General features: G+C 41.8%; 1 protein-coding gene across 1 annotated transcript; it reads right to left on the bottom strand.

Moving 5' to 3' along the window:
* Positions 1-3,629: 3,629 nt before the first annotated feature.
* Positions 3,630-23,197, bottom strand: LOC133614386 (heterogeneous nuclear ribonucleoprotein L-like). Its single transcript, XM_061972295.1, has 14 exons — positions 23,032-23,197; positions 17,413-17,528; positions 17,088-17,325; positions 16,921-17,008; positions 15,197-15,291; positions 15,051-15,123; positions 10,912-10,944; positions 10,614-10,685; positions 8,431-8,675; positions 8,234-8,355; positions 7,956-8,157; positions 7,831-7,888; positions 4,161-4,271; positions 3,630-4,083 (listed from the first exon to the last, which is right to left on the bottom strand). Exons 1-14 carry the CDS (start codon positions 23,107-23,109, stop codon positions 4,025-4,027), a joined length of 1,590 nt encoding a protein of 529 aa, XP_061828279.1. The 5' UTR covers positions 23,110-23,197; the 3' UTR covers positions 3,630-4,024.
* Positions 23,198-23,483: the final 286 nt, after the last annotated feature.

Here is a 23,483-nt window from a genome sequence, read left to right on the forward strand (position 1 = left end):
TACTGAAATAAATCAAGTTTTTCAAAATATTCTAATTTACTGGCTTTTACCTGTATATTGTCATTTGTAAGTTACATGTAAGTGTGATTTAAACAAGAATAGCTAAATAAAAAAATTCTTTATATATATATAAAAAAAAGGGTATTTCTGTCTGTCATTCCGTCGTACATTTTTTTTCCTTTTAAGGAAGTTTTTTTGTTTGATCATTACAATATTATCACTATTTATATTACACTTGAACACAACTATTTGTTCCCATCATACAATCTACACTGCCTCTCTTTACAGCCACCTCCTGTTTCTTTGTTTGCCACCATCTAGTGGTGGGTAGCACACACTACACCGTTTAAGATGTTCACTGACATCAAACTTGAACAACTTTATAATGAAACATAAATCACATTTGAATTAGCTTGAAAAAAAACCTAATTCCAATACAAAATATTGGGCAATATCTGAAAAATGCTGTTCACAAACACCTTCCGTCTAATTCGACTTAGTTGGAAATGTTTTGCGAAGAAGAATGGGCAAACATGTCAAGTCTCTCGATGTGCAAAACCGGTAGTAACAGACCCAAAGACACGCAACTGTTTGCAACTTTTCCACACTATATGGTTCAGTTTTCTGTTCGTATCTCGTCTGAAACGTCTTCAACAAACAAAGCTTTGCATGTTTAAAACTAGATGTAAAGAAAGGGATGACTTTACATGCAAGTACCCAGACCACAGCACAAAAAAAATATTTGTGAAAATGATGTAAGAAAATATTGGTACTTAACGCGAGTATATGGTTTTAGGCAGGCCCGGCCCTAACCAATCTGGCGCCCTAGGCAAGATTTTAGGTGGCGCCCCCCCACATCGGCAGTGAAGTGTATATACTCACAAGAAACCGAATAGCTTTGTCTTTGACCTTTTTTTTTTTACTTACAACTATACCTAATATATAAAGGGGTGGAAAAGTGACTATTACCTGCAGGGCAAACATTAGCTAACCAGAAGGCAATAACAATGTAAACAAAAAACACCTGCTTAAAATATCTAATACAAATGTCCCTGAGGAATGTAAGGTGGGAGTACTGTAATTACCTAACGTTACATTATTATTTGTATTGTATTGTTGTAACAAATATTTCTATTAAATAGGCTTTACTTTGCATTTTAATTAACGTGGGATTATTTTTTGTATTTAGAAATAATAGTACCACCTTTTTTTCTCTTTTTTTCTCTCCAACATTTGTGGCACTTGCGTGGCGCCCCCTGATGGACGGCGCCCTTAGCATTTGCCTATACGGCCTATGCCAAGGGCCGGCCCTGGTTTTAGGCCTTACCTGTGGACCGCAGGTGAAATTAAAATGATCCATCTTCATATGACTTGCATTAAAACTTTAAAAGTCCACTTGAATCAATGTTTTATCGCATTTTTTTTTTAAGTCAGCTCGTTAGCCACCGCTTGGTTACTGCAAAATAAACGTGAAAAAGCACCAAGATAAAAATGATTAAAAAAAAGCAATAAATGTTTTTAAAGACGTATAAAATGTATAGTCTTTGGCTGAAGTTTGAAAACGAGGCCTCGCGGCCATGTCGAGGCTTAATGAGCTTTAAGCTAACATCACTTGACCTGCAACACCTTCAGCAATGTTGCCAGATGGAAAATGACAAATTATCGTACTAGAAACCCATCCATCCATCCATCTTCTTCCGCTTATCCGAGGTCGGGTCGCGGGGGCAGCAGCCTAAGCAGGGAAGCCCAGACTTCCCTCTCCCCAGCCACTTCGTCCAGCTCCTCCCGGGGGATCCCGAGGCGTTCCCAGGCCAGCCGGGAGAGATAGTCTTCCCAGCGTGTCCTGGGTCTTCCCCGTGGCCTCCTACCGGTCGGACGTGCCCTAAACACCTCCCGAGGGAGGCGATCGGGTGGCATCCTGACCAGATGCCCGAACCACCTCATCTGGCTCCTCTCCATGTGGAGGAGCAGCGGCTTTACTTTGAGCTCCCCCCGGATGACAGAGCTTCTCACCCTATCTCTAAGGGAGAGCCCCGCCACCCGGCGGAGGAAACTCATTTCGGCCGCTTGTACCCGTGATCTTGTCCTTTCGGTCATAACCCAAAGCTCATGACCATAGGTGAGGATGGGAACGTAGATCGACCGGTAAATTGAGAGCTTTGCCCTCCGGCTCAGCTCCTTCTTCACCACAACGGATCGATACAGCGTCCGCATTACTGAAGATGCCGCACCGATCCGCCTGTCGATCTCACCATCCACTCTTCCCTCACTCGTGAACAAGACTCCGAGGTACTTGAACTCCTCCACTTGGGTCAGGGTCTTCTCCCCAACCCGAAGATGGCATTCCACCCTTTTCCGGGCGAGAACCATGGACTTGGACTTGGAGGTGCTGATTCTCATCCCAGTCGCTTCACTCGGCTGCGAACCGATCCAGCAAGAGCTGAAGATCCTGGCCAGATGAAGCCATCAGGACCACATCATCTGCAAAAAGCAGAGACCTAATCCTGCAGCCACCAAACCAGATGCCCTCAACGCCTTGACTGCGCCCAGAAATTCTGTCCATAAAAGTTATGAACAGAATCGGTGTACTAGAAACACAACATTGTATTTTGAGGGCCAATTATCGTACATACTTGATTAGATATTGCACAGAATGTCCAGGAGTTTACAGCAGAGCCTGTATAAAATACATTTAATTATAGTTTTACTTGTAAACTTACAGCATTGTCTAAATTAAATTGCAGGTTTAAGTAAAGTGCCCCTTCAGACTTCAAGAAAGTTATTGTACTCTAGTTTACTTTTTGCATGACTGTGTGCGACTTTTTCCAAGGGTATGGTTGATACCGTTTGCCGTGTTTTGTAAAGTTGAAATCTTTTATTTTGTGGAACATTAAAAACATCGGATCAAAATATTCCTACCCCTATTCCACGTGTTACATCACAACAAATTCATTTATATAAAAATGTGACTTTTAGTCAAATTGTCTTCCAGTGTTTTTATTGAGTATGACAGCAGGATGCCGCTGTGGGGTTGCCAGTTTCGACTGACGTGTCGAGCGGTAAACCACCGTGTTGCCTCAGTTAGTGCAAAGTTGTGCGTTCGCGGATATTATACGAATTAGCATACATTAGGAAACACTTTAATTCAAGACATAAGTCATAGCAAAGTACTGTTTTTTTTTTTTTTTTACCAAGATGTCTTATGCAAATGTGCTGTTCGATATTCAAAATTGTTTTGTGTTCCATGTTTTTGGCTGGATTTACTTTGTGGGATTTTTTTTTGTTGCATAAGGTTTGGTTCTTTGAAACAGATTAGCAAAAATTAGTTACAAAAATAAAAACATTTCAGAGTGGGGGATTTTCAGACGTGTTTTAGTCTGGGCTTGTTGCAAAATGTCATATTTTTCAGGTCTTATCTGCAACACCTTTCTGGTCCCGGAGATGGAAGCTTCCCACCGTCATCGAGGCTTCCAGTCGGATGCAAAATTAACAGAAAACATAGATGAAACCAAGTAGTTATTGTTTGTTTTTTTTAAAAGACATGCACAACTCAAGTTGTCAATAAGTCAACGTGCCACAATCAATAAGTCTTTGTGTAGCAAGTACAAGAAAGCTGAACAAATAAAAAGTCCAATCAACTTAAATTTTTAGTTTGTAATTTTCTTACAACAAAACAGTCCCTCAGCATGTTGGACATGACGTCAGAACTCACGAGCCAGTAATTAAAAATACAAAAAAAAAACATCTAGCATTTTAAAAGCTTCAAAAGACAACTTTCAAAAACCATGTTGTCTGGCGTTCTACATTAAGCCTGAAATTAACTCTTACAAAATGAGCTCACATCGAAGTCAGATAAGTCAAAAAAAAGAAAGGGAAATGACAACTGCACATTGGAAGGCTGATAATGAAAACGACACTTAAATAACACATTTGACTTCCCAAGACACAAATGCACTGAGATCTAAACTGCATGTCGTCGCATGGAAATGAAGCCAGGCCCGATCTTCCGAGAGGGGAAAGCATCTTAGTTGGCGTGTTGAACGGTAGAGAAGCACAGCTTGAGGGTGTACGGGTACGGACCAGCTGCAATAAGGGCAAACAATCAGTCAACATTCATGAACGGTAGAGCGGACTTCAAAACATCTAACTTGAAGACTTACTTGAGTTCTTCATCTGATGATGGTTCATCACGGACAGAGCCTCCATGGCGTCGTTGATGGACTCCCACTCCAGCAGGCCTGAGGCGCTGCGGTCGCTTGAAGCTGCGCCACCTGGTGGAGGAAACCGAAAATCAGTCTCGGTCACAGGGGCGTAAAAAAATAAAATTCACATCTGAATTGCAATTCTTATTTGTTTCAATTCCAAATTGATTAATCATTTTCAGAAGTCCATATAAAAAAAATAATTAAATATATATACCGTATTTTCCGCACTATTAGCCGCACCTAAAAACCACAAATTTACTCAAAAGCTGACAGTGCGGCTTATAACCCGGTGCGCTTTATATATGGATTAATATTAAGATTCATTTTCATAAAGTTTCGGTCTCGCAACTACGGTAAACAGCCGCCATCTTTTTTCCCCGTAGAAGAGGAAGTGCTTCTTCTTCTACGCAAGCAACCGCCAAGGTAAGCACCCGCCCCCATAGAACAGGAAGCGCTTCTTCTTCTACTGTAAGCAACCACCTGCCCCGGTAGAAGAAGAAGAAGCGCGCGGATATTACGTTTCATTTCCTTTGTGTGTTTACATCTGTAAAGACCACAAAATGGCTCCTACTAAGCGACAGGTTTCCGGTTCATGAAAAGACGCAATCTCTCCATCCGCACACGGACTACTATTTCACAGCAACTGCCTAAAGACTTTCAAGAAAAGCTGGCTACTTTCCGTGCATATTGTAAAAACAAGATAGCTGAAAAAAAGATCCGGCCAGAGAACATTATCAACATGGATGAGGTTCCACTGACTTTTGATATTCCTGTGAACCGCACTGTGGATACAACGGGAGCACGTACGGTGAATATTCGCACCACAGGGAATGAGAAGTCATCCTTCACTGTGGTTCTAGCTTGCCATGCTAATGGCCAGAAACTTCCACCCATGGTGATATTCAAAAGGAAGACCTTGCCAAAAGAGACCTTTCCAGCCGGCGTCATCATAAAAGCTAACTCGAAGGGATGGATGGATGAAGAAAAGATGAGCGAGTGGTTAAGGTAAGTTTACGCGAAGAGGCCGGGTGGCTTTTTTCACGCAGCTCCGTCCATGTTGATATACGACTCCATGCGCGCCCACATCACGCTGGTTTTTAATATATTATTAAAGTTTGACTGACCTATCAGACTGTTTTTTTGACATTCCTTTAGCGCAGTTAGATGCGGCTTATAACACGGGGCGGCTTATAGGTGGACAAAGTTTTGAAATATGCCGTTCATTGAAGGCGCGGCTTTTAACCCAGGGCGGCTTATGGTGCGGAAAATACGGTATATATATATTTTTTTTTCTTTCTTTTCTTCATAGTTCAGGCTCCAGTGCGACTTATATGTTTTTTTCCTTTTTTATTATGCATTTTCGGCAGGTGCGACTTATACTCCAAAAAATACGGTATATGTATTGTAAGAATCAATTTCTAAAAATACATTTTAAAACCCATCTTCATGCGTTAATTTTTTCTGTCAAAAAGGAAACAATGAATACATTTAGTAGGAAAGTTGAAGTACACACATTATTTCCAGGTCACATAAGTTTGACACCTGTGGTCTAGGAAATGCGGAAGATAATGCAATCATTAAAAAGCTTTATCGTTTAAATGTTTAATTTTAGATTACCGTATTTTCCGCACTATTAGCCGCACCTAAAAACCACAAATTTACTCAAAAGCTGACAGTGCGGCTTATAACCCGGTGCGCTTTATATATGGATTAATATTAAGATTCATTTTCATAAAGTTTCGGTCTCGCAACTACGGTAAACAGCCGCCATCTTTTTTCCCCGTAGAAGAGGAAGCGCTTCTTCTTCTACGCAAGCAACCGCCAAGGTAAGCACCCGCCCCCATAGAACAGGAAGCGCTTCTTCTTCTACTGTAAGCAACCACCTGCCCCGGTAGAAGAAGAAGAAGCGCGCGGATATTACGTTTCATTTCCTTTGTGTGTTTACATCTGTAAAGACCACAAAATGGCTCCTACTAAGCGACAGGTTTCCGGTTCATGAAAAGACGCAATCTCTCCATCCGCACACGGACTACTATTTCACAGCAACTGCCTAAAGACTTTCAAGAAAAGCTGGCTACTTTCCGTGCCTTTTGTAAAAACAAGATAGCTGAAAAAAAGATCCGGCCAGAGAACATTATCAACATGGATGAGGTTCCACTGACTTTTGATATTCCTGTGAACCGCACTGTGGATACAACGGGAGCACGTACGGTGAATATTCGCACCACAGGGAATGAGAAGTCATCCTTCACTGTGGTTCTAGCTTGCCATGCTAATGGCCAGAAACTTCCACCCATGGTGATATTCAAAAGGAAGACCTTGCCAAAAGAGACCTTTCCAGCCGGCGTCATCATAAAAGCTAACTCGAAGGGATGGATGGATGAAGAAAAGATGAGCGAGTGGTTAAGGTAAGTTTACGCGAAGAGGCCGGGTGGCTTTTTTCACGCAGCTCCGTCCATGTTGATATACGACTCCATGCGCGCCCACATCACGCTGGTTTTTAATATATTATTAAAGTTTGACTGACCTATCCGACTGTTTTTTTGACATTCCTTTAGCACAGTTAGATGCGGCTTATAACACGGGGCGGCTTATAGGTGGACAAAGTTTTGAAATATGCCGTTCATTGAAGGCGCGGCTTTTAACCCAGGGCGGCTTATGGTGCGGAAAATACGGTATATATATATTTCTTTCTTTTCTTCATAGTTCGGGCTCCAGTGCGACTTATATTTTTTTCCTTTTTTATTATGCATTTTCGGCAGGTGCGACTTATACTCCAAAAAATACGGTATATGTATTGTAAGAATCAATTTCTAAAAATACATTTTAAAACCCATCTTCATGCGTTAATTTTTTCTGTCAAAAAGGAAACAATGAATACATTTAGTAGGAAAGTTGAAGTACACATTATTTCCAGGTCACATAAGTTTGACACCTGTGGTCTAGGAAATGCGAAAGATAATGCAATCATTAAAAAGCTTAATCGTTTAAATGTTTAATTTCAGATTATATACATTACAATCCTCCGATCCCTATCTCATAAAATCTGCAGTTGGGACTTATTGCCAACAAATTGATAACCAATGTTTTAGCATCCGTAATAATGCTGCTAAAATGACGACTCACCGGCCTACTGCCTCGGTTATGGCGGCGTTCCCAAATGAGGTAAGCTCTTTTGATTACCTCACTAACATCTTTAATGATGCCTTGCGCAATGCCATTGATGGTATAGCACAGTTAAAACAAAAAATGGCTCCTTCGAGGCGTACACCTTGGTATACCAATTAATCACTTTTACATTGTTTTATTGATTCAATATACAAACTGTTTTATTTACAAACCCTGTTCAGGAATCAATTAAGTTTTTAAAAAAGAGGTTTGACTATAGTGAATGAATTGTATAAACTGATCATTCTTAGTGTGTTTATCTGCAGTGTGGCTACTTTATTCTGCCAACAACTGGCAAATGTATCACATAACCAAAAAAAGCTGAAATTTTGTGGATATCCGTCACTTATTGATGCTATAAATTAACAACATTCAGTTAAACTTTCGAGGAGAAATTTTAATTTGATGTGAAAAAAGCCCCCCGCCCACCCGCCACTTCTACAAATAGACAACTTACTCTTTCCTGTGAACAGTTTGACGTTAGTGGGAGCCTTCACGCCGATCTCCTCACAGATCTGCAAAGAAAGCAGTTATTAACGGCGGCGACACAACAAAGGCGACACCAGATGAACAAATGGTCACCTGAGTGAAGATCTCTGCCGTAACGTCAGGCTGAGCGTTGAAGAAGTGCAGAACGTTGCTCGGGTGTTGTATGCGGTTTTTGGCGGCCTGTTCTGGTGACGTGAAGCGGTTGTTCCTGGAGCCGTGGAAGTCCTTGAAGCTGCTAGAACCATCCTCCAGCTCGTAACATTGACCCGGCATGATGGCCAGTTGCTTGGAGACGCTGCAGGAAGGAGGAGAAGTACATGTGTGAGGGGTGAAGGACTTCCATTATCATCATCAAACAAGTGCCTGCTCACCACACGTTGAGCTTCTGTCCAAAGAGGAAGTTGTTGTTGAGATGTGTGATGGCACGGTCCACACCGTAGCAGTCGCTCATCTCCACCATGGCGGCGCCAGGCTTGCTCTTCATGAACTTTACCTGTAATGGGAGGCAGGATGGCTCAAAATCAGCACAACTCCCAAATGAGCAACATGCCAGCCACGCGACACTAACCCGCTCCACGTTGCCATAGAGACAGAACATGTTGAAAACCCGGTCGGCGTTCATCTTGAGCGCCTCCAGTCCATAAACCATGAGCACCGGTGACTCCGCATGGGCACCGTACTCGCCAGGAGGGGGAGGCGGTCCGTAATTCGATGCATAGTTTCTGCCCCCGCGCCCTCTCATCGGGGGGCCCATGCGGCGACTCTCATATGGGGAGGAGCCATAACTCTCGTCATACATATGGTAACCATTGACTGGGAAGCGAAGCAGAGCACAGTACAAGTTAGGAAACATCCAAACATCTTTTTATTTGAGACGTCCGAGGTCAAAACAAAAAAGAGAAAAAAAGGGAAAAAGTACAGTGCATCCATTAAGTATTTACAGCGCTTCACTTTTTCCACATTTTGTTATGTTGCAGCCTTATTCCAAAATGCAATAAATCTATTTTTGTCCTCAAAATTCTACATATAATACCCCTAAATGACAATGGGAAAAGTTTGTTTAATTTTGCAAATGTATTAAAAATAAACTAAACAAAATATCACATGTACATACAGTAAGTACTCAGAATAGGCCTGGGCGACATATCGATATATTTGAGTATTTTGTTGCAGATTATTTGAAAAATGAAATCGATTTTTTTTCTCCTCTTGCTTCGGCATACAATCAATGTGTTCTTTTCTATGCGTATTTTGTGTAAAATCTTATTTTTTCACTTGCTTGTACTTTATCGCATTTTGCAATGGAAAATGTATTTTAGATAGCCGTTTGTCTTTTGTCACTTGTATTTCATTATCAACTGTTTTTATAGGTTCATTTTTAAAATGAAAGCCAAGTTTACATACTGTTTAAAATAGAATGGGCAACCAAATATATTTTCTAATTAACAGTAAATAATCGTGATGAATGATCTTGATTTCTATATTGATGAAAATAATCAGTTATTATTTTGGCCATAATCGTGCAGCCCTGGCATGTGGCATTGTATTCAAAAAGACTTGAGGCTGTAATTTCTGCCAAAGGTGCATCAACAAACTATTAAGCAAATGCTAACAGTACCGTATTTTCCGCACTATAAGGCGCACCTAAAAACCACAAATTTTCTCAAAAGCTGACAGTGCGCCTTATAACCCGGTGCGCTTTATATATGGATAAATATTAAGATTCATTTTCATAAAGTTTCGGTCTCGCAACTTCGGTAAACAGCCGCCATCTTTTTTCCCGGTAGAACAGGAAGCGCTTCTTCTTCTACGCAAGCAACCGCCAAGGTAAGCACCCGCCCCCATAGAACAGGAAGCGCTTCTTCTACTACTGTAAGCAACCACCCGCCCGCGTAGAAGAAGAAAAAGCGCGCGGATATTATCATTTCCTTTGTGTGTTTACATCTGTAAAGACCACAAAATGGCTCCTACAAAGCGACAGGGATCCGGTTCATGAAAAGACGCAATCTCTCCATCCGCACACGGATTACTATTTCACAGCAACTGATATTCCTGTGAACCGCACTGTGGATACAACGGGAGCACGTACGGTGAATATTCGCACCACAGGGAATGAGAAGTCATCCTTCACTGTGGTTCTAGCTTGCCATGCTAATGGCCAGAAACTTCCACCCATGGTGATATTCAAAAGGAAGACCTTGCCAAAAGAGACCTTTCCAGCCGGCGTCGTCATAAAAGCTAACTCGAAGGGATGGATGAAGAAAAGATGAGCGAGGGGTTAAGGTAAGTTTAAGTTCACGCGAAGAGGCCGGGTGGCTTTTTTCACGCAGCTTCGTCCATGTTGATATACGACTCCGTGCGCGCCCACATCACGCTGGTTTTAATATATTATTAAAGTTTGACTGACCTATTTGACTGTTTTTTTGACATTCCTTTAGCGCAGTTAGATGTGGCTTACAACACGGGGCGGCTTATAGGTGGACAAAGTTTTGAAATATGCCGTTCATTGAAGGCGCGGCTTATAACCCAGGGCGCCTTATGGTGCGGAAAATACGGTACTTGTTTTTTTATTTTTAATAAATCTGTAAGATAAAAAAATACTTCCACATTATGGGGTATTGACTGTAGAATTATGAGGACAAAAATCCATACTCCTTTTTGGAATAAGGCTGTAACATAACAAATGTGGAAAAAGTGCAAATATGAACTAACACCAGCTGTCATGTGCATTCTGTCCAATCAGAACCTTACCGAAATCCGGGGGGTGGTCGCCCAACAGAGCTGGCTGACGTTGGCGCTTGTTGGGGTTGGCGGTCATGTCGTCTGTGAGGAGAGAACAAAGATGGCGACATGGTGTGTTAGCTACAGCGGAAAGATGTGACCCGCACACAGTTTGGCCCCGCCCTCTATGAAAGCACTCCTTTACAATTAGCGGGGCCAGACAGGAAGACAAGATGGGTGGGTGTTGGTGATTTGTGCGGGGTGGGGGGTTAGGACAGTGACAAACGGCTAGGTTTTTATAAACAAGACGAGGCGCATACAGACACACCTGGGTTGCCGCCATTGCCATCTGCATCGCCATCTGCACAGGGACATAAAATAAATCACAGACATTCAGAGAGGCCACATCAACAATCACATGTCAACAACACTACAACGGGGTCGTCAAATCAACATAATCATGGCCTGAGATGCCCTCGTACACGCCACTTCAAACTAGAGGCGCTCAGCACATCCTACATCAATTTAAAGGCTGTCACATGACGTCAGAGGGGATTCCAAACATGGTGGTGTCAGTCAGGTGTGTCCATGTTGGGTGCTGCTCGTTGTTGCGGTGGTGTGGTGCTGTTACTTACTGCATGCTCACACACAGGAAGGCTGCAGTAGTTTCACCACTCCACTACTCATTTCACACTCCTAGCCTTTGCCTCTTTTGGGGGAAACAACTCGCCAACACGCCTTCTAACTCGGTCGCTCGGTCCGAGTTTCGGGTCCCTTTTCGGAACGCTCCGTTTACGCGCCCCCTGCAGGCCGGCCGTGTGGCTGCCATAGCGCAAGCTGGCTCCTTGGAGGCGCAAAGCGGCCATAGCGCGCAGGAGGACTTAGTCAGCTTCTAGACTCTGAAAGATGGAGACAAAGCAGCGACACAGGATGCATGTAGAGCAGACAAGGCTGAGTTCTGCACAAATGGGCCTGACTGGGCTGCGTGTTCTGATGGTGTTGTCAGCAGTGTCGTTGTCTTCATCAGTTGTCTCCATGGTGACGTCTATTGGATCAGTTGCGGTGTGTTGTGTTGGCGCATCAGTGTGTCCCTTTTGTCTGTTTGGGCAGATCTCTTTGGTGTCAGCCTCCGTGTTCTCATGGGAGGGGTGAGGGCGTGTTCAAGCGTTGGCACTTTAATGTGTCTGAAGGGAGGGACCAAGCGTAGCTCAGCGCCTTCAAGACGTGTGCGTTGTCATCGGGGATCAGGTGTGAGTGAGGAATCAGTCCTACAGAGTCTCCATGTTTGTTGCCTTACAGCCTCATGTCTGAGGGTGTGGTGAGTGGGCATGTCCTCAGTGAAGGAGGACACACGGTGATGTCAGCATGTGTCTGCTGCTCCCTCCTGCGTGCGTTATAGTGTGTTCGAGGCGGAACCCTTGCTGTGTTAGAAGCACGTAATTTAACTGTGGGTGTGGGTTATGGTCACAAGGTGTTTCCAGAAAAAATGACTGAAGGAAGGCAGTTGAAAGACTAAAGTGCACATTTGTCAAGAAGCCCGATGCGACTGTGTGGCCGAGAACGCAAACACTGATAGCGCACTCACAGTATCTGGCCTGCGCTCACACTGATCATTCAGGCATCAAAACTATTCTGCAGTTTCGCTCAAATTTCTAATGACTTTGTGGAATATTTCCAGTCTTGTTTGCAGCCATTTTGAGTAATATGTGCAAGGTTGCCACTGTCTATTTTTACAAGAGCAGAGATGGCAGGTACACATACCAATGTAGTCGTGGGTGAGTACGTGTGCTGCGAGTTTGGCTTATTTTGAGTCTTTTTATTTTATTTACGTTATGAATTGTGTTAGTCATCATTAAATATCTGCAAGGAGCGGGCGCATTTCAGTTTATTCTATGATTTTACTATGTTGTGCATGTTCATGGTATCGCGCTGGGCTCTACAATGGCTCCAACAATCGCCGCACCGGAGCATCTACACCTGCCAAACGTACCTTGCTTTAAGTGTTAAGCGAGCTCACGCACAATAGAATTAGCGCTGTGCCAGTATGCTCCTAGAAAATGAAAAATCACCTTTACAAAAAAAAAAAAAAAAAAAAAAAAAAAAAAAAAAAAAAAAAAAAGACTTCCAGCTGCCTCACTCTGCATGCGTCTCAAGATCTCATATCAGCAAGCACCAACTCATTTAAATTCATAGAAAACGCTAAATATGTCACTTGTTAGCAATATTAACACTAAGTATGTTTCCATGCGCTAAATTAGATTTCTCAAATATTTCAGCTTGACACAGGGAAACACCTACGGTAATCTGATTGGGTTTGGCTTTTTAAAGATCTGATTAACACACCTACATTATGTGATTGGAAACCAGTTCTCTGAGTTATCGGCGCACCAATCTCTGTGTGGACATGCTTTACTACATTATTCACAGGTGTAGACACCTAATCTGATTGTGTTTGGCTTTTTAAAGATCTGATTGACACACCTACATCGTGTGATTGGAAACCAGTTCTCTGAGTTATCGGTGCACCAATCTCTGTGTGGACGCTCTTTACTACATTATTGACAGGTGTAGAAAAACAGGCCGGGGCTGGGGAGAACTCTTTACACCAGGGGTGCCCACACTTTTTCTGCAGGCGAGCTACTTTTCAATTGATCAAGTCGTGAGGATCTACCTCATTCATATATATAATTTATATTTACTTATTTATGAAAGATATGTTTTTGTTAACAAGTTAAAGGTGTTTAACGATAATGCAAGCATGTTTAACACATATAGTTAATAAATTAAAGGTGTTTAATGATAATACAAGAATGTTTAATACATATAGTTAATATTGTTATCAAGTTAAAAGGTGTTTAATGATAATACAAGCATGTTTAACACATATAGATTCCTTTCTTTCATGAAGACAAGAATATAAGTTGGTGTATTACCTGATTCTGATGACTTGCATTGATAGGAATCAGACAGTAGTGCTGATAACGTCCGCATTTTCAAATGGAGGAGAAAAAAAGTCCTCCTTTCTGTCCAATACCACATGAAAGTGGTTGGTTTTTGGCATCTTATTTGTCCAGCTTCCGTATTCCTTTTTATACACTTTACAAGAAATACATTGGCGGCAAACTCCGTAGCTTGCTAGCATGTGCACGCCAGCTTTCTGAGACTCTTATTTTGAGCTTTTATTGTGCAACTGTGCAGTCGGTCTTTGGAGTTTTGACGACAGGTACGGCGCCAGAGTCTGTTGAAATAAAAAGTGTTTCTCACCTTCCTGTCTGTAATTTTTTTCTTAATAATGAGCTGGCACCAGCCAGCATCATCTCAGAAGACCCTCAGGTGCCGTGAATGTCAATCAAGTGACGAAAGTGACGTCATATTTTTTTAATGCCTGGCCGGCGATCGACTGACACACCCACCGCAATCTACCGGTAGCTCGCGATCGACGTAATGGGCACCCCTACTTTGCACCAACAAGCATACACGTGAAAGATTTGGCAGTTGAAATAGCTCAATATTTTTTCAGTATATGATCATGTGGAAACAGTCTATTTTTACACCTACAGCCCGCAGCAAAAGTGAAGCCACAGGAGTGATGAGAGACAAGAGTTTGAAAGAAAAGATCTTGATGACAAAATGAGTAGTTACGTTTAACTTCATGGTTCATCTGGGGGAACAGGATTTTTGCCTTTTATGATTTCTTAGTGGGAAGAAAACACTATTATTTGGACCCTGAATTATTTTAAGGACACGCATTATTTTCATTTATTACAATCAGCAATACAATGTCTTCTGTATAAATCTTATTGGCTTAGTTCTGTCGGTCTCATTTCTATGTTGGGTTGGACAGATTTGTTTTTTTTGTCCATCCATGAAATCATATTCAGAATGTTTGAGTTGTCCATCAATGAAATAATTAAAACTTATTTTTCCCCTACAAAATTATTCTAATTGTGTCCATGGGTCAGAGTTAAGTGGGTAGTGTATTTGTACTCAAATTAGTTGGTGACATCTTTTTTTCCCTACAAAATGTTTTAGATATTTTAGGTCAAGTGTCTATATTTTGGGCAGAAGTGTGAACTGTTAAGATTTCTTCTCACAAAATCCTGTGTAAATACATATAGATTAATATCTGCTATCGGTGTGAAGGTCGAGACATTTTAGGTTATAGGTTCAATTTCCATTATCGTGCATCCCTAGTGCTACCTATATTCATGAACATGAAACGTGTTTATACATTCCTGTCACACAGTCACTCGGCAGTTCACTGCATTGTTTCAATAAGTACAGGTTTATATGAAAGATGTTTCGACACAATGTTTGCTGTTTTGGACGTCAGTGTTCCCTCTGCTATCTGACTGCATTACTTCAGGACAAGCTGTTTGACAAGTGATGCAACATAATTGTGAGTGCATTTGTACTAAGCATGTGTTTGGAAAAATGTGTGCGTGTGTAAAAGCGAGAGAGCGTTACCTGGGCCACCCAGATTGGGGTTGGTGTAGTCCCAAGTGTCCTGGTCATTCTTGAACACGTTCAACCGAGTGGGCTGAGGAAAGAAGATACAATTATACATTATGTAATAAAGATGCATCGGTTATTATGCGAGGGGCCAAATGTACTTTGGCGTATTCAATCTTCAATGTGCAGCAGCCAGAGTAGATGTCAGCTCCATTGAGAGATGCTTTGGCTCGTTGGGCGCTTTGCACAGAGTCAAATGTAGCAACAGGGTTAAGAAACAACGTCAAGTTCTCGAGTGTAATGACAGTCAGTACCTTTCCATGCACGAAATTGGTCTGATTTCTCAAATAATTTGGTTTCTTATATTTTCACACATGTGAAGTCCCAGTTTCCATGCTTTATCTCTAATGCGACTGTTGGCCATACGCTGGGGCTGCACATCTAATCGACATTGAGGTTTTAGTGCGATAAATATCTGCCAGAAGCGGGATTTTTTTTCTCCGCCGTCACCTACATTTGAGTGACAGACATGTCGAGTCTCGCGTTTCTTCGTCTCTCGGTTCAAACAGGGAGAAAGACGTCGCCCTCAGGTTAACAGAATTAACTGAAGGCCGTGTGCTCTCTTTTCAGTCATTCACAATCTTTGATTCAGTGGGCAGAGAGCGAGACACACAAAGAAAATGTATATTTTGGTAAACTTATTTGACTTTTCACTAAACTATGAAGCACATTTTCTGATGATTTATATGCCAATGGCGTCTAAATTGTTGTATATGGACGGCTAATTCTAACGTCACTAAAGTTTGAACAACAATGATGTGAACTTGTGCATGATTGGAATGAATGAGATTGATGTAGTCTTGAAGTCATGTAATCTTAACACTATTTACCCTTGTCCTGCACTGACTAAGAAAAGACACGCAAATTTTGTTTTACTCTGAATTAAATGCATTGTGTATACACAACTTTTAGTGTCAAATTACAGCTGTTTGCAGGTTTCGGTCTACCGGCCAGAATGTGCTCGCGTCATGTCACATATTTTGAGTGTCTTCTTTGAGGATGTTTCACCACTTATCCAATGGCTATGTTTTAAATCTTAATGTCCCCTCAGGGATTATTCAAAGTATCTCTGATTCTGATATACCGGTACTTAAATATATTGACTTATTTTAGCTTGTAGATCTTTACTTTGTATGTTAGATGGTGTGTTGGTCCTTCACCGAAATTGCCGCATTGATTACTCACCAAAGACCTTGTTTATAATAGCATAATCTGTGTGTGTTAATCCAATCTTTAAAAAGCCAAACACGATCAGATTAAGGTGTTTGCATGTGTTGTAGAAAACTCAAAACGTTTAGGAAATCAGACTAATGTAGTGCATAGAAACCCCTGAGTCATGTCAGGTCTCCATATCCTGTCTGACAGGTTTTTTGTGACCAAAAGAAGATATTTCTCAAAGTGCATATTGTTTATATTCTCAAAGGTTAAAAACTGTGGTGGTCAACCAAGCCAAGATTGCGGTTGTGCAGCAAGCAGCGCGCGAACAGAGTACACAAAGGGCCTAGATCTTCATGCAAAAAGCAGATACGAGCAAAAAATCCAACTATGGAATGGAATCTATCCCTATACTTTACTTTGATCAAAAAATTGTCGAGTGACATCTTGTGCTCCAGACATCATTCTACATGACAGAACAGATGCAAAACGTGGACAAGCATAAAGTTCTACAATTTCTTTGTGTGGTTGGGTCAAGGAAATCGTTATCAAGACTCTCCTGGATAAATACGCATCGTTTTTGTTCAAGTAAGGTTGCATTGCATGATTTAACTTCGCATCTACCGCCATGTTTGTTGTTACTGTTGCACACGTTGTCATTCAAAAGGATATTCCACCATGGCCTGCACACCATTCTTCCTAAAGATGACAATTCTTTGTACAGGGCCGCAGTTGTTGCAGATGGTGTAAAGAACCTCCTGTGGGTGGGGAGAATACAAAATGATGTTGAAAAACGGTCTGTTGTCCACAGTAAAGAAGATGCACCGTTGAGCTCACCGTGGTGATGGGGTAAATAGGGTTCATTATGGTGAGTAGAAGGACATTGTTGACACTCCTGGAGTCATCCCCGTCCCCCGGCCTAGAGATCTTCTGGCTTGTAGAGTAGTTGACAAAGGCCGGGTGGCCCGCAATGTAAACTTGATTGTCTGCGCTATAAGTCACCGCCGTGGACGAGCCGTTCATGTTCTCGTACTCCACCAGAGCCTGACGCTTTTTGGGCATCACCACCACATAGCTGCAATGATATCACCATTGACAAAATAAGCCCTCGGAAGACTAGTTAAGCAGTGAATGTCAACCACCATTGCTAAACTTTCTTTACCTAATGGCTCCAAACTCTTGCAGGGTCTCCACTAGGTCGGCCTCTGTGACACCATCCACCAGTCCCCGGACGTGCACGACGACGGATGGCAGGGTCTTGTGGGGGTCCTCAAATCCCTATCACAAAAATATTGTAGGTACTTTGAGGAGGTTTGCGATGTGCGTCATTGTTTACTCTTGTGTGGGCTTTTTGGACCAGTAAAAAAGGTTGATGACAGTCGACTTTGAAATTTTACAGATGTGATTTGAAGAAATGGAAGAAATCAACAAACTTTTACATTTCAAGATCGTACAAAACTATACACAAAAGGTACATTTTTATAAACATATTTGTCCGTATAATTAGATTTAATGGAAAACCACATTGGAAAACTTCAAGAAATATAGAAGTCAGAGCTCTTTTCTTTAATTGTACGTCGCCACTTAAAAAAATAAATAAAGCGTGTATCAAAAGGGTTTGTTTTTTCATCAAATGATTTGGACTCGACGTCCATTGCACCGGTTGCCCATGGTGGGGGGTGGGAAGAGTCCCCACATCTGTGGTCCCCTCCAAGGTTTCTCATTGTATCCCATTGGGTTGAGTTTTTCTGCCTGATGTGGGATTTGAGCAGAGGATGTCGTTGTGGCTTGTGCAGCCCTTTGAGACACGTGATTTAGGGCTATATAAATCAACTTTGATTGTGTGTGTGTGTATGTAAGTGTGAATGTTGTCTGTGTTGGCTCTGCGATTAGGTGGTGTACCCCGCCTTCCGCCCCAATGCAGCTGAGATCGGCTCCAGCACCCCACGCGACCCCAAAACGGACAAGCGTTAGAAAGGCTCAGTGGCCTAGTGGTTAGAGTGTCCGTCCTGAGATTGGTAGGTTGGGAGTTCAAATCCCGGCCGAGTCATACCAAAGACTATAAAAATGGGACCCATTACCTCCCTGCTTGGCACTCAGCATCAAGGGTTGGAATTGGGGGTTAAATAACCAAAATGATTCCCGGGCGCAGCCACCGCTGCTGCCCACTGCTCCCCTCACCTCCCAGGGGGTGATCAAGGGTGATGGGTCAAATGCAGAGAATAATCTCGCCACACCTAGTGTGTGTGTGACAATCATTGGTACTTTAACTTTAAATGGATGGATGGATGATTTTCTCTGGGTTACTTTAACCAATCCATTCACTACATACATGTATGGCAAATAATAAAAGGGAGCTATAGTGTTTTGAAATCATGTTCCAAAATGTAGGTCACATATTTGTCTTTTGTCTTAATGGAGAATCTAGTAGTGTACAGCTCTGGTAATGGGTACATTCGCACCCACCTGCACAAATGTACTTCAAAATGTAACAATCAACATAAATATGACTTTTTTTTATTTATTACTAGGGCATGCATATATAATATGCATTAGTTTGACCATTTAAAATCAACGATAATAAAAAGGAGATGCTTGGAAATAGCATAAAAATGCCCCAAAAACTTGGAAAAACGCGATTCATAGCGTTACTTTTTGGTGTAACCATCATGAGCGTTCTGTTCAAGTATATTTCTTCTATATTTTGATAAATCATATTTATGTATTACTAAATTTAAATAGGTATTGATCAATCTTTAAGCTGTGTGTATTTGATTTCAGTTTGCTTTTGACATCATCTTTAGAATTGTAGTTGAAACTTTTACAACCTTGTGTTGCGCTCATGATGGCATAACCAAACTCGGTTTCATTTAATGATCTTATTTTGAATATTTATTCCCTTTTTTACATTTAGTATATTTAAATATTCATTTATAAACATTGAATACATTTCAAATAATAAAATGCAATTGCCTTCATCTTATAGGGTAATAATTTCACTACACCTAGTGTGTGTGTGACAATCATTGGTACTTTAACTTTAATGTTTAGTTACACCAAATCATGAGTGTAACACTAAGCTTCATCACTTTGACTTAAAATTATGTTTCTAGCAATACTTTAATTTTGCCTTTGAAAGTAACAATCCAATGTCATTTAGTGGAGCTGTACACAGTAGAAAAAAAGCAACTGATTTTTAAACTTCAAAACTCCCTTAATATTTGACCTATCACAAAGGTTCAAGTACCATTGGAAAGCATTTTCCCCAGTTTTGGTTTGTTTTGCAATAATGTGGAATCTTTTTTTTTTTTAAACATTTTGCATTTGAATGGTTTTGTTACGTACCGACATTATTATACAGACCAGCATAACGTTTAAGGCTCATGCACGTTGCTTCAAAAAAGCAACTTGCACGTAGGGCTACACGATATATCGATATACGCGAAATATCGCGGGTTTGTCTCTGTGCAATATAGAAAATGACTACATCGTGATATCGAGTATACGTTCTCACGCAGTTGCTTTTAGCTGCGGGCATTACACTACAGGCTCTCCTCGCTCTTTCCGGTCTCTCCTTCTCACACACGTCACATACTGTCACGTCACACGTCACATACGTATACGTCTTCCCCGAGCAGAGAGGTAGTAGCATGGCAAACGTTAGCTGTGATGCTAGCGGAGTGTGCGAGCGGTAATACAAGAGAATGAAGGTGTGAATCTGGTAACAAATGGAGGAATAATTAATTCCCAAGAAAAACAGCAGGGGATCCATCGTCTGGCGGTGGTTTGGCTTCAAGTGGGGAATATGTCGAACAGACAACCGTAATTTGTCAAGTGTGGGGCAAAAGCGTTGCTATAAAAAGTAGCATTACTGCTGTAACAAACAGTGTCCCAAGTTACCGGAGTGTGTTAGGTAAGGAGGAGGAGTTTTGTCCCTCCAGAGTTGCCGTAGGGCTGTGGAAGGAGGTGTGTGATGTTGACATTAAAGAAGCGGTGGCTACCGAACCTGTTCTAATGTCCCCCGTTTATTATTTTATTAGTTAAGTACACTGTTTAGGCCAGGAGTTGGCAACCCGCGGCTCTAGAGCCGCATGCGGCTCTTTAGCGCCGCCCTAGTGGCTCTCTGGAGTTTTTAAAAAAATGTATGAAAAATGGAAAAAGGTGACGGGGAAAAAAATTGTTTTGTTTTAATATGGTTTCTGTAGGAGGAAAAACATGACACAAACCTCCCTAATTGTTATAAATCACACTGTTTATTAAACATGCTTCACTGATTCGAGTGTTTGGCGAGCGCGGTTTTGTCCTACTAATTTTGGCGGTCCTTGAACTCACCAAAGTTAGTTATATATATAACTTTCTCCGACTTTCTAGGACGTGTTTTATGCCACTTCTTTTTCTGTCTCATTTCGTCCACCAAACTTTTAACGTTGTGCGTGAATGCACAAAGGTGAGTTTTGTTGATGTTATTGACTTGTGTGGAGTGCTAATCAGACATATTTGGTCACTGCAAGCTAATCGATGCTAACATGCTATTTAGGCTAGCTATATGTACATATTGCATTATTATGCCTCATTTTTAGCTATATTTGAGGTAATTTAGTTTCCTTTAAGTCCTCTTAATTCAATTTATATCTCATGACATCTGTATGTAATATGGCTTTTCATTTTTTGCGGCTCCAAACAGATTTGTTTTTGTATTTTTGGTCCAATATGGCTCTTTCAACATTTTGGGTTGCCGACCCCTGGTATAGGCGAACCCAGGACACTCGGCTACACTGCTAATATGCAGCATCATTTGAAAAGTCACCCGCTAGACAATGAAGAGTGCTTACTCTGCACGTCAATATCTCCGTTTGGTGCCACACGTCCACACCATCAAAATGCCGAGGCAAACATTTCCAGATCAACACCGTATGAAAAAAATACGGTATTTTCCGCACTATTAGCCGCACCTAAAAACCACAAATTTACTCAAAAGCTGACAGTGCGGCTTTTAGCCCGGTGCGCTTTATATATGGATAAATATTAAGATTCATTTTCATAAAGTTTCGGCCTCGCAACTTCGGTAAACAGCCGCCATCTTTTTTTCCGGTAGAACAGGAAGCGCTTCTTCTTCTACGCAAGCAACCGCCAAGGTAAGCACCCGTCCCCATAGAACAGGAAGCGCTTCTTCTTCTACTGTAAGCAACCACCCTATCACCGTACGTTTCATTTCCTACCACCCGCCCGCGTAGAAGAAGAAAAAGCGCGCGGATATCACCGTACGTTTCATTTCCTTTGTGTGTTTACATCTGTAAAGACCACAAAATGGCTCCTACAAAGCGACAAGGATCCGGTTCATGAAAAGACGCAATCTCTCCATCCGCACACGGATTACTACCGTATTTCACAGCAACTGATATTCCTGTGAACCGCACTGTGGAACGGGAGCACGTACGGTGAATATTCGCACCACAGGGAATGAGAAGTCATCCTTCACTGTGGTTCTAGCTTGCCATGCTAATGAAACTTCCACCCATGGTGATATTCAAAAGGAAGACCTTGCCAAAAGAGACCTTTCCAGCCGGCGTCATCATAAAAGCTAACTCGAAGGGATGGATGAAGAAAAGATGAGCGAGTGGTTAAGGTAAGTTTAAGTTTACGCGAAGAGGCCGGGTGGCTTTTTTCACGCAGCTCTGTCCATGTTGATATACGTATGTTTGTGATTGCACATTTGCGTACATTTTGGGAGTGAACAGAGTTGTTAGAACGCTGGTTTTTAATATATTATTAAAGTTTGACTGACCTATCTGACTGTTTTTTTGACATTCCTTTAGCGCAGTTAGATGCGGCTTACAACACCGGGCGGCTTATAGGTGGACAAAGTTTTGAAATATGCCGTTCATTAAAGGCGCGGCTTTTAACCCAGGGCGCCTTATGGTGCGGAAAATACGGTAGTGATTTTTTTAGTTGTGATTTCCTTCTCTGCATTAATGTTTAAAAGTAGCATATATTAATGCAGTATGAAGAAGAATGTTTTAATGTAGACACATAGAATCATCATACTGCTGTGATTATATGCATCAAGTGTTCATTCAAGGCTAAAGCAAAATATCGCGATATGGCCTTAAAATATCGCGATATTTAAAAAAGGCCATATTGCCCAGCCCGACTTGCACGTATTTTGCATTTGAGTGGTTTTGTTACGTATCTACATTATTACACAGACCAGCATAACGTTTGAGATCACACACACGCTACATGCACGTTGCTTCAAAAAAAGCAACTTGCACGTACGTGCTAACGTTGGACTCTTTGCTTTAGCGAGGGGGGTGGGTTAGCTGACCAAACTCATGGGTTGGAAACCACTAGCTTTATTTGCTGATATTTAAACGGGTAACATATCAGAATATGAATACATTTGTACGCTTATAGCGAACCGAAATGGTTATTGTCGGAAAAAGATGCAAAATCGAATCTAGCTAGCTAAGCTGTTAGCTTACTGGCTAGCTAAAGGTTACGTACGGCTTAAGCTACCCGCGCGAGAACAAAGCCATCTCCGGGTAGGCCCAGCGAGGGAAAAAGCCCTCAAATGTCGCCATTCAAACAGCGTATTCGTTGGTAGTTCGGTCTTTTCTTGTTAAATTAGAAATTATATTAAGAATAGCAAGAGAGTAATATTGAAGACGCTCTCGACGAATGCGTATATTTTGCCAATGGGCAACGAACACATGACGCAGGTTTGACCACTGCCAACGTTTTAGCTTAAGCAACTCAAGTATAATCAACACGACTATCTTACCGCGGCCATGCCTTCGGTTTTCTGCCTTTTGGTCGCCCTCCCGTCTTCGCTGTAGTATCGGCTCGTTGCAGTTGCCATGTTGCCCGAGTTAAAAAGGATGGTGCCACTGACGAAGCTACGAAATGGACGAGAAGTGCCGATGAAAATCAGACGCTTTTTTTCCCCACCCCCCTCCTTGCGCGTTGCATTCTCTGATAGGCCGATACGCTTGCCAATCAATACGTCATTTGAGCCGCAGCCAATGGGAAGTCAGGATCTATCATTTAGCGTTCGTGTGCGTCACACTTCATGGTTACATTTTAAGATAATTAACGTTTAAATGTGCCCGTTACTACATCACATATATACATACATCCATCCATCCATTTTCTACCGCTTATTCCCTTTGGGGTCGCTGGAGCCTATCTCAGCTGCACATGGGCGGAAGGCGGGGTACACCCTGGACAAGTCGC

The sequence above is a fragment of the Nerophis lumbriciformis genome, linkage group LG17, assembly GCF_033978685.3.
Source record: "Nerophis lumbriciformis linkage group LG17, RoL_Nlum_v2.1, whole genome shotgun sequence".
Lineage (NCBI taxonomy): Eukaryota > Metazoa > Chordata > Actinopteri > Syngnathiformes > Syngnathidae > Nerophis > Nerophis lumbriciformis.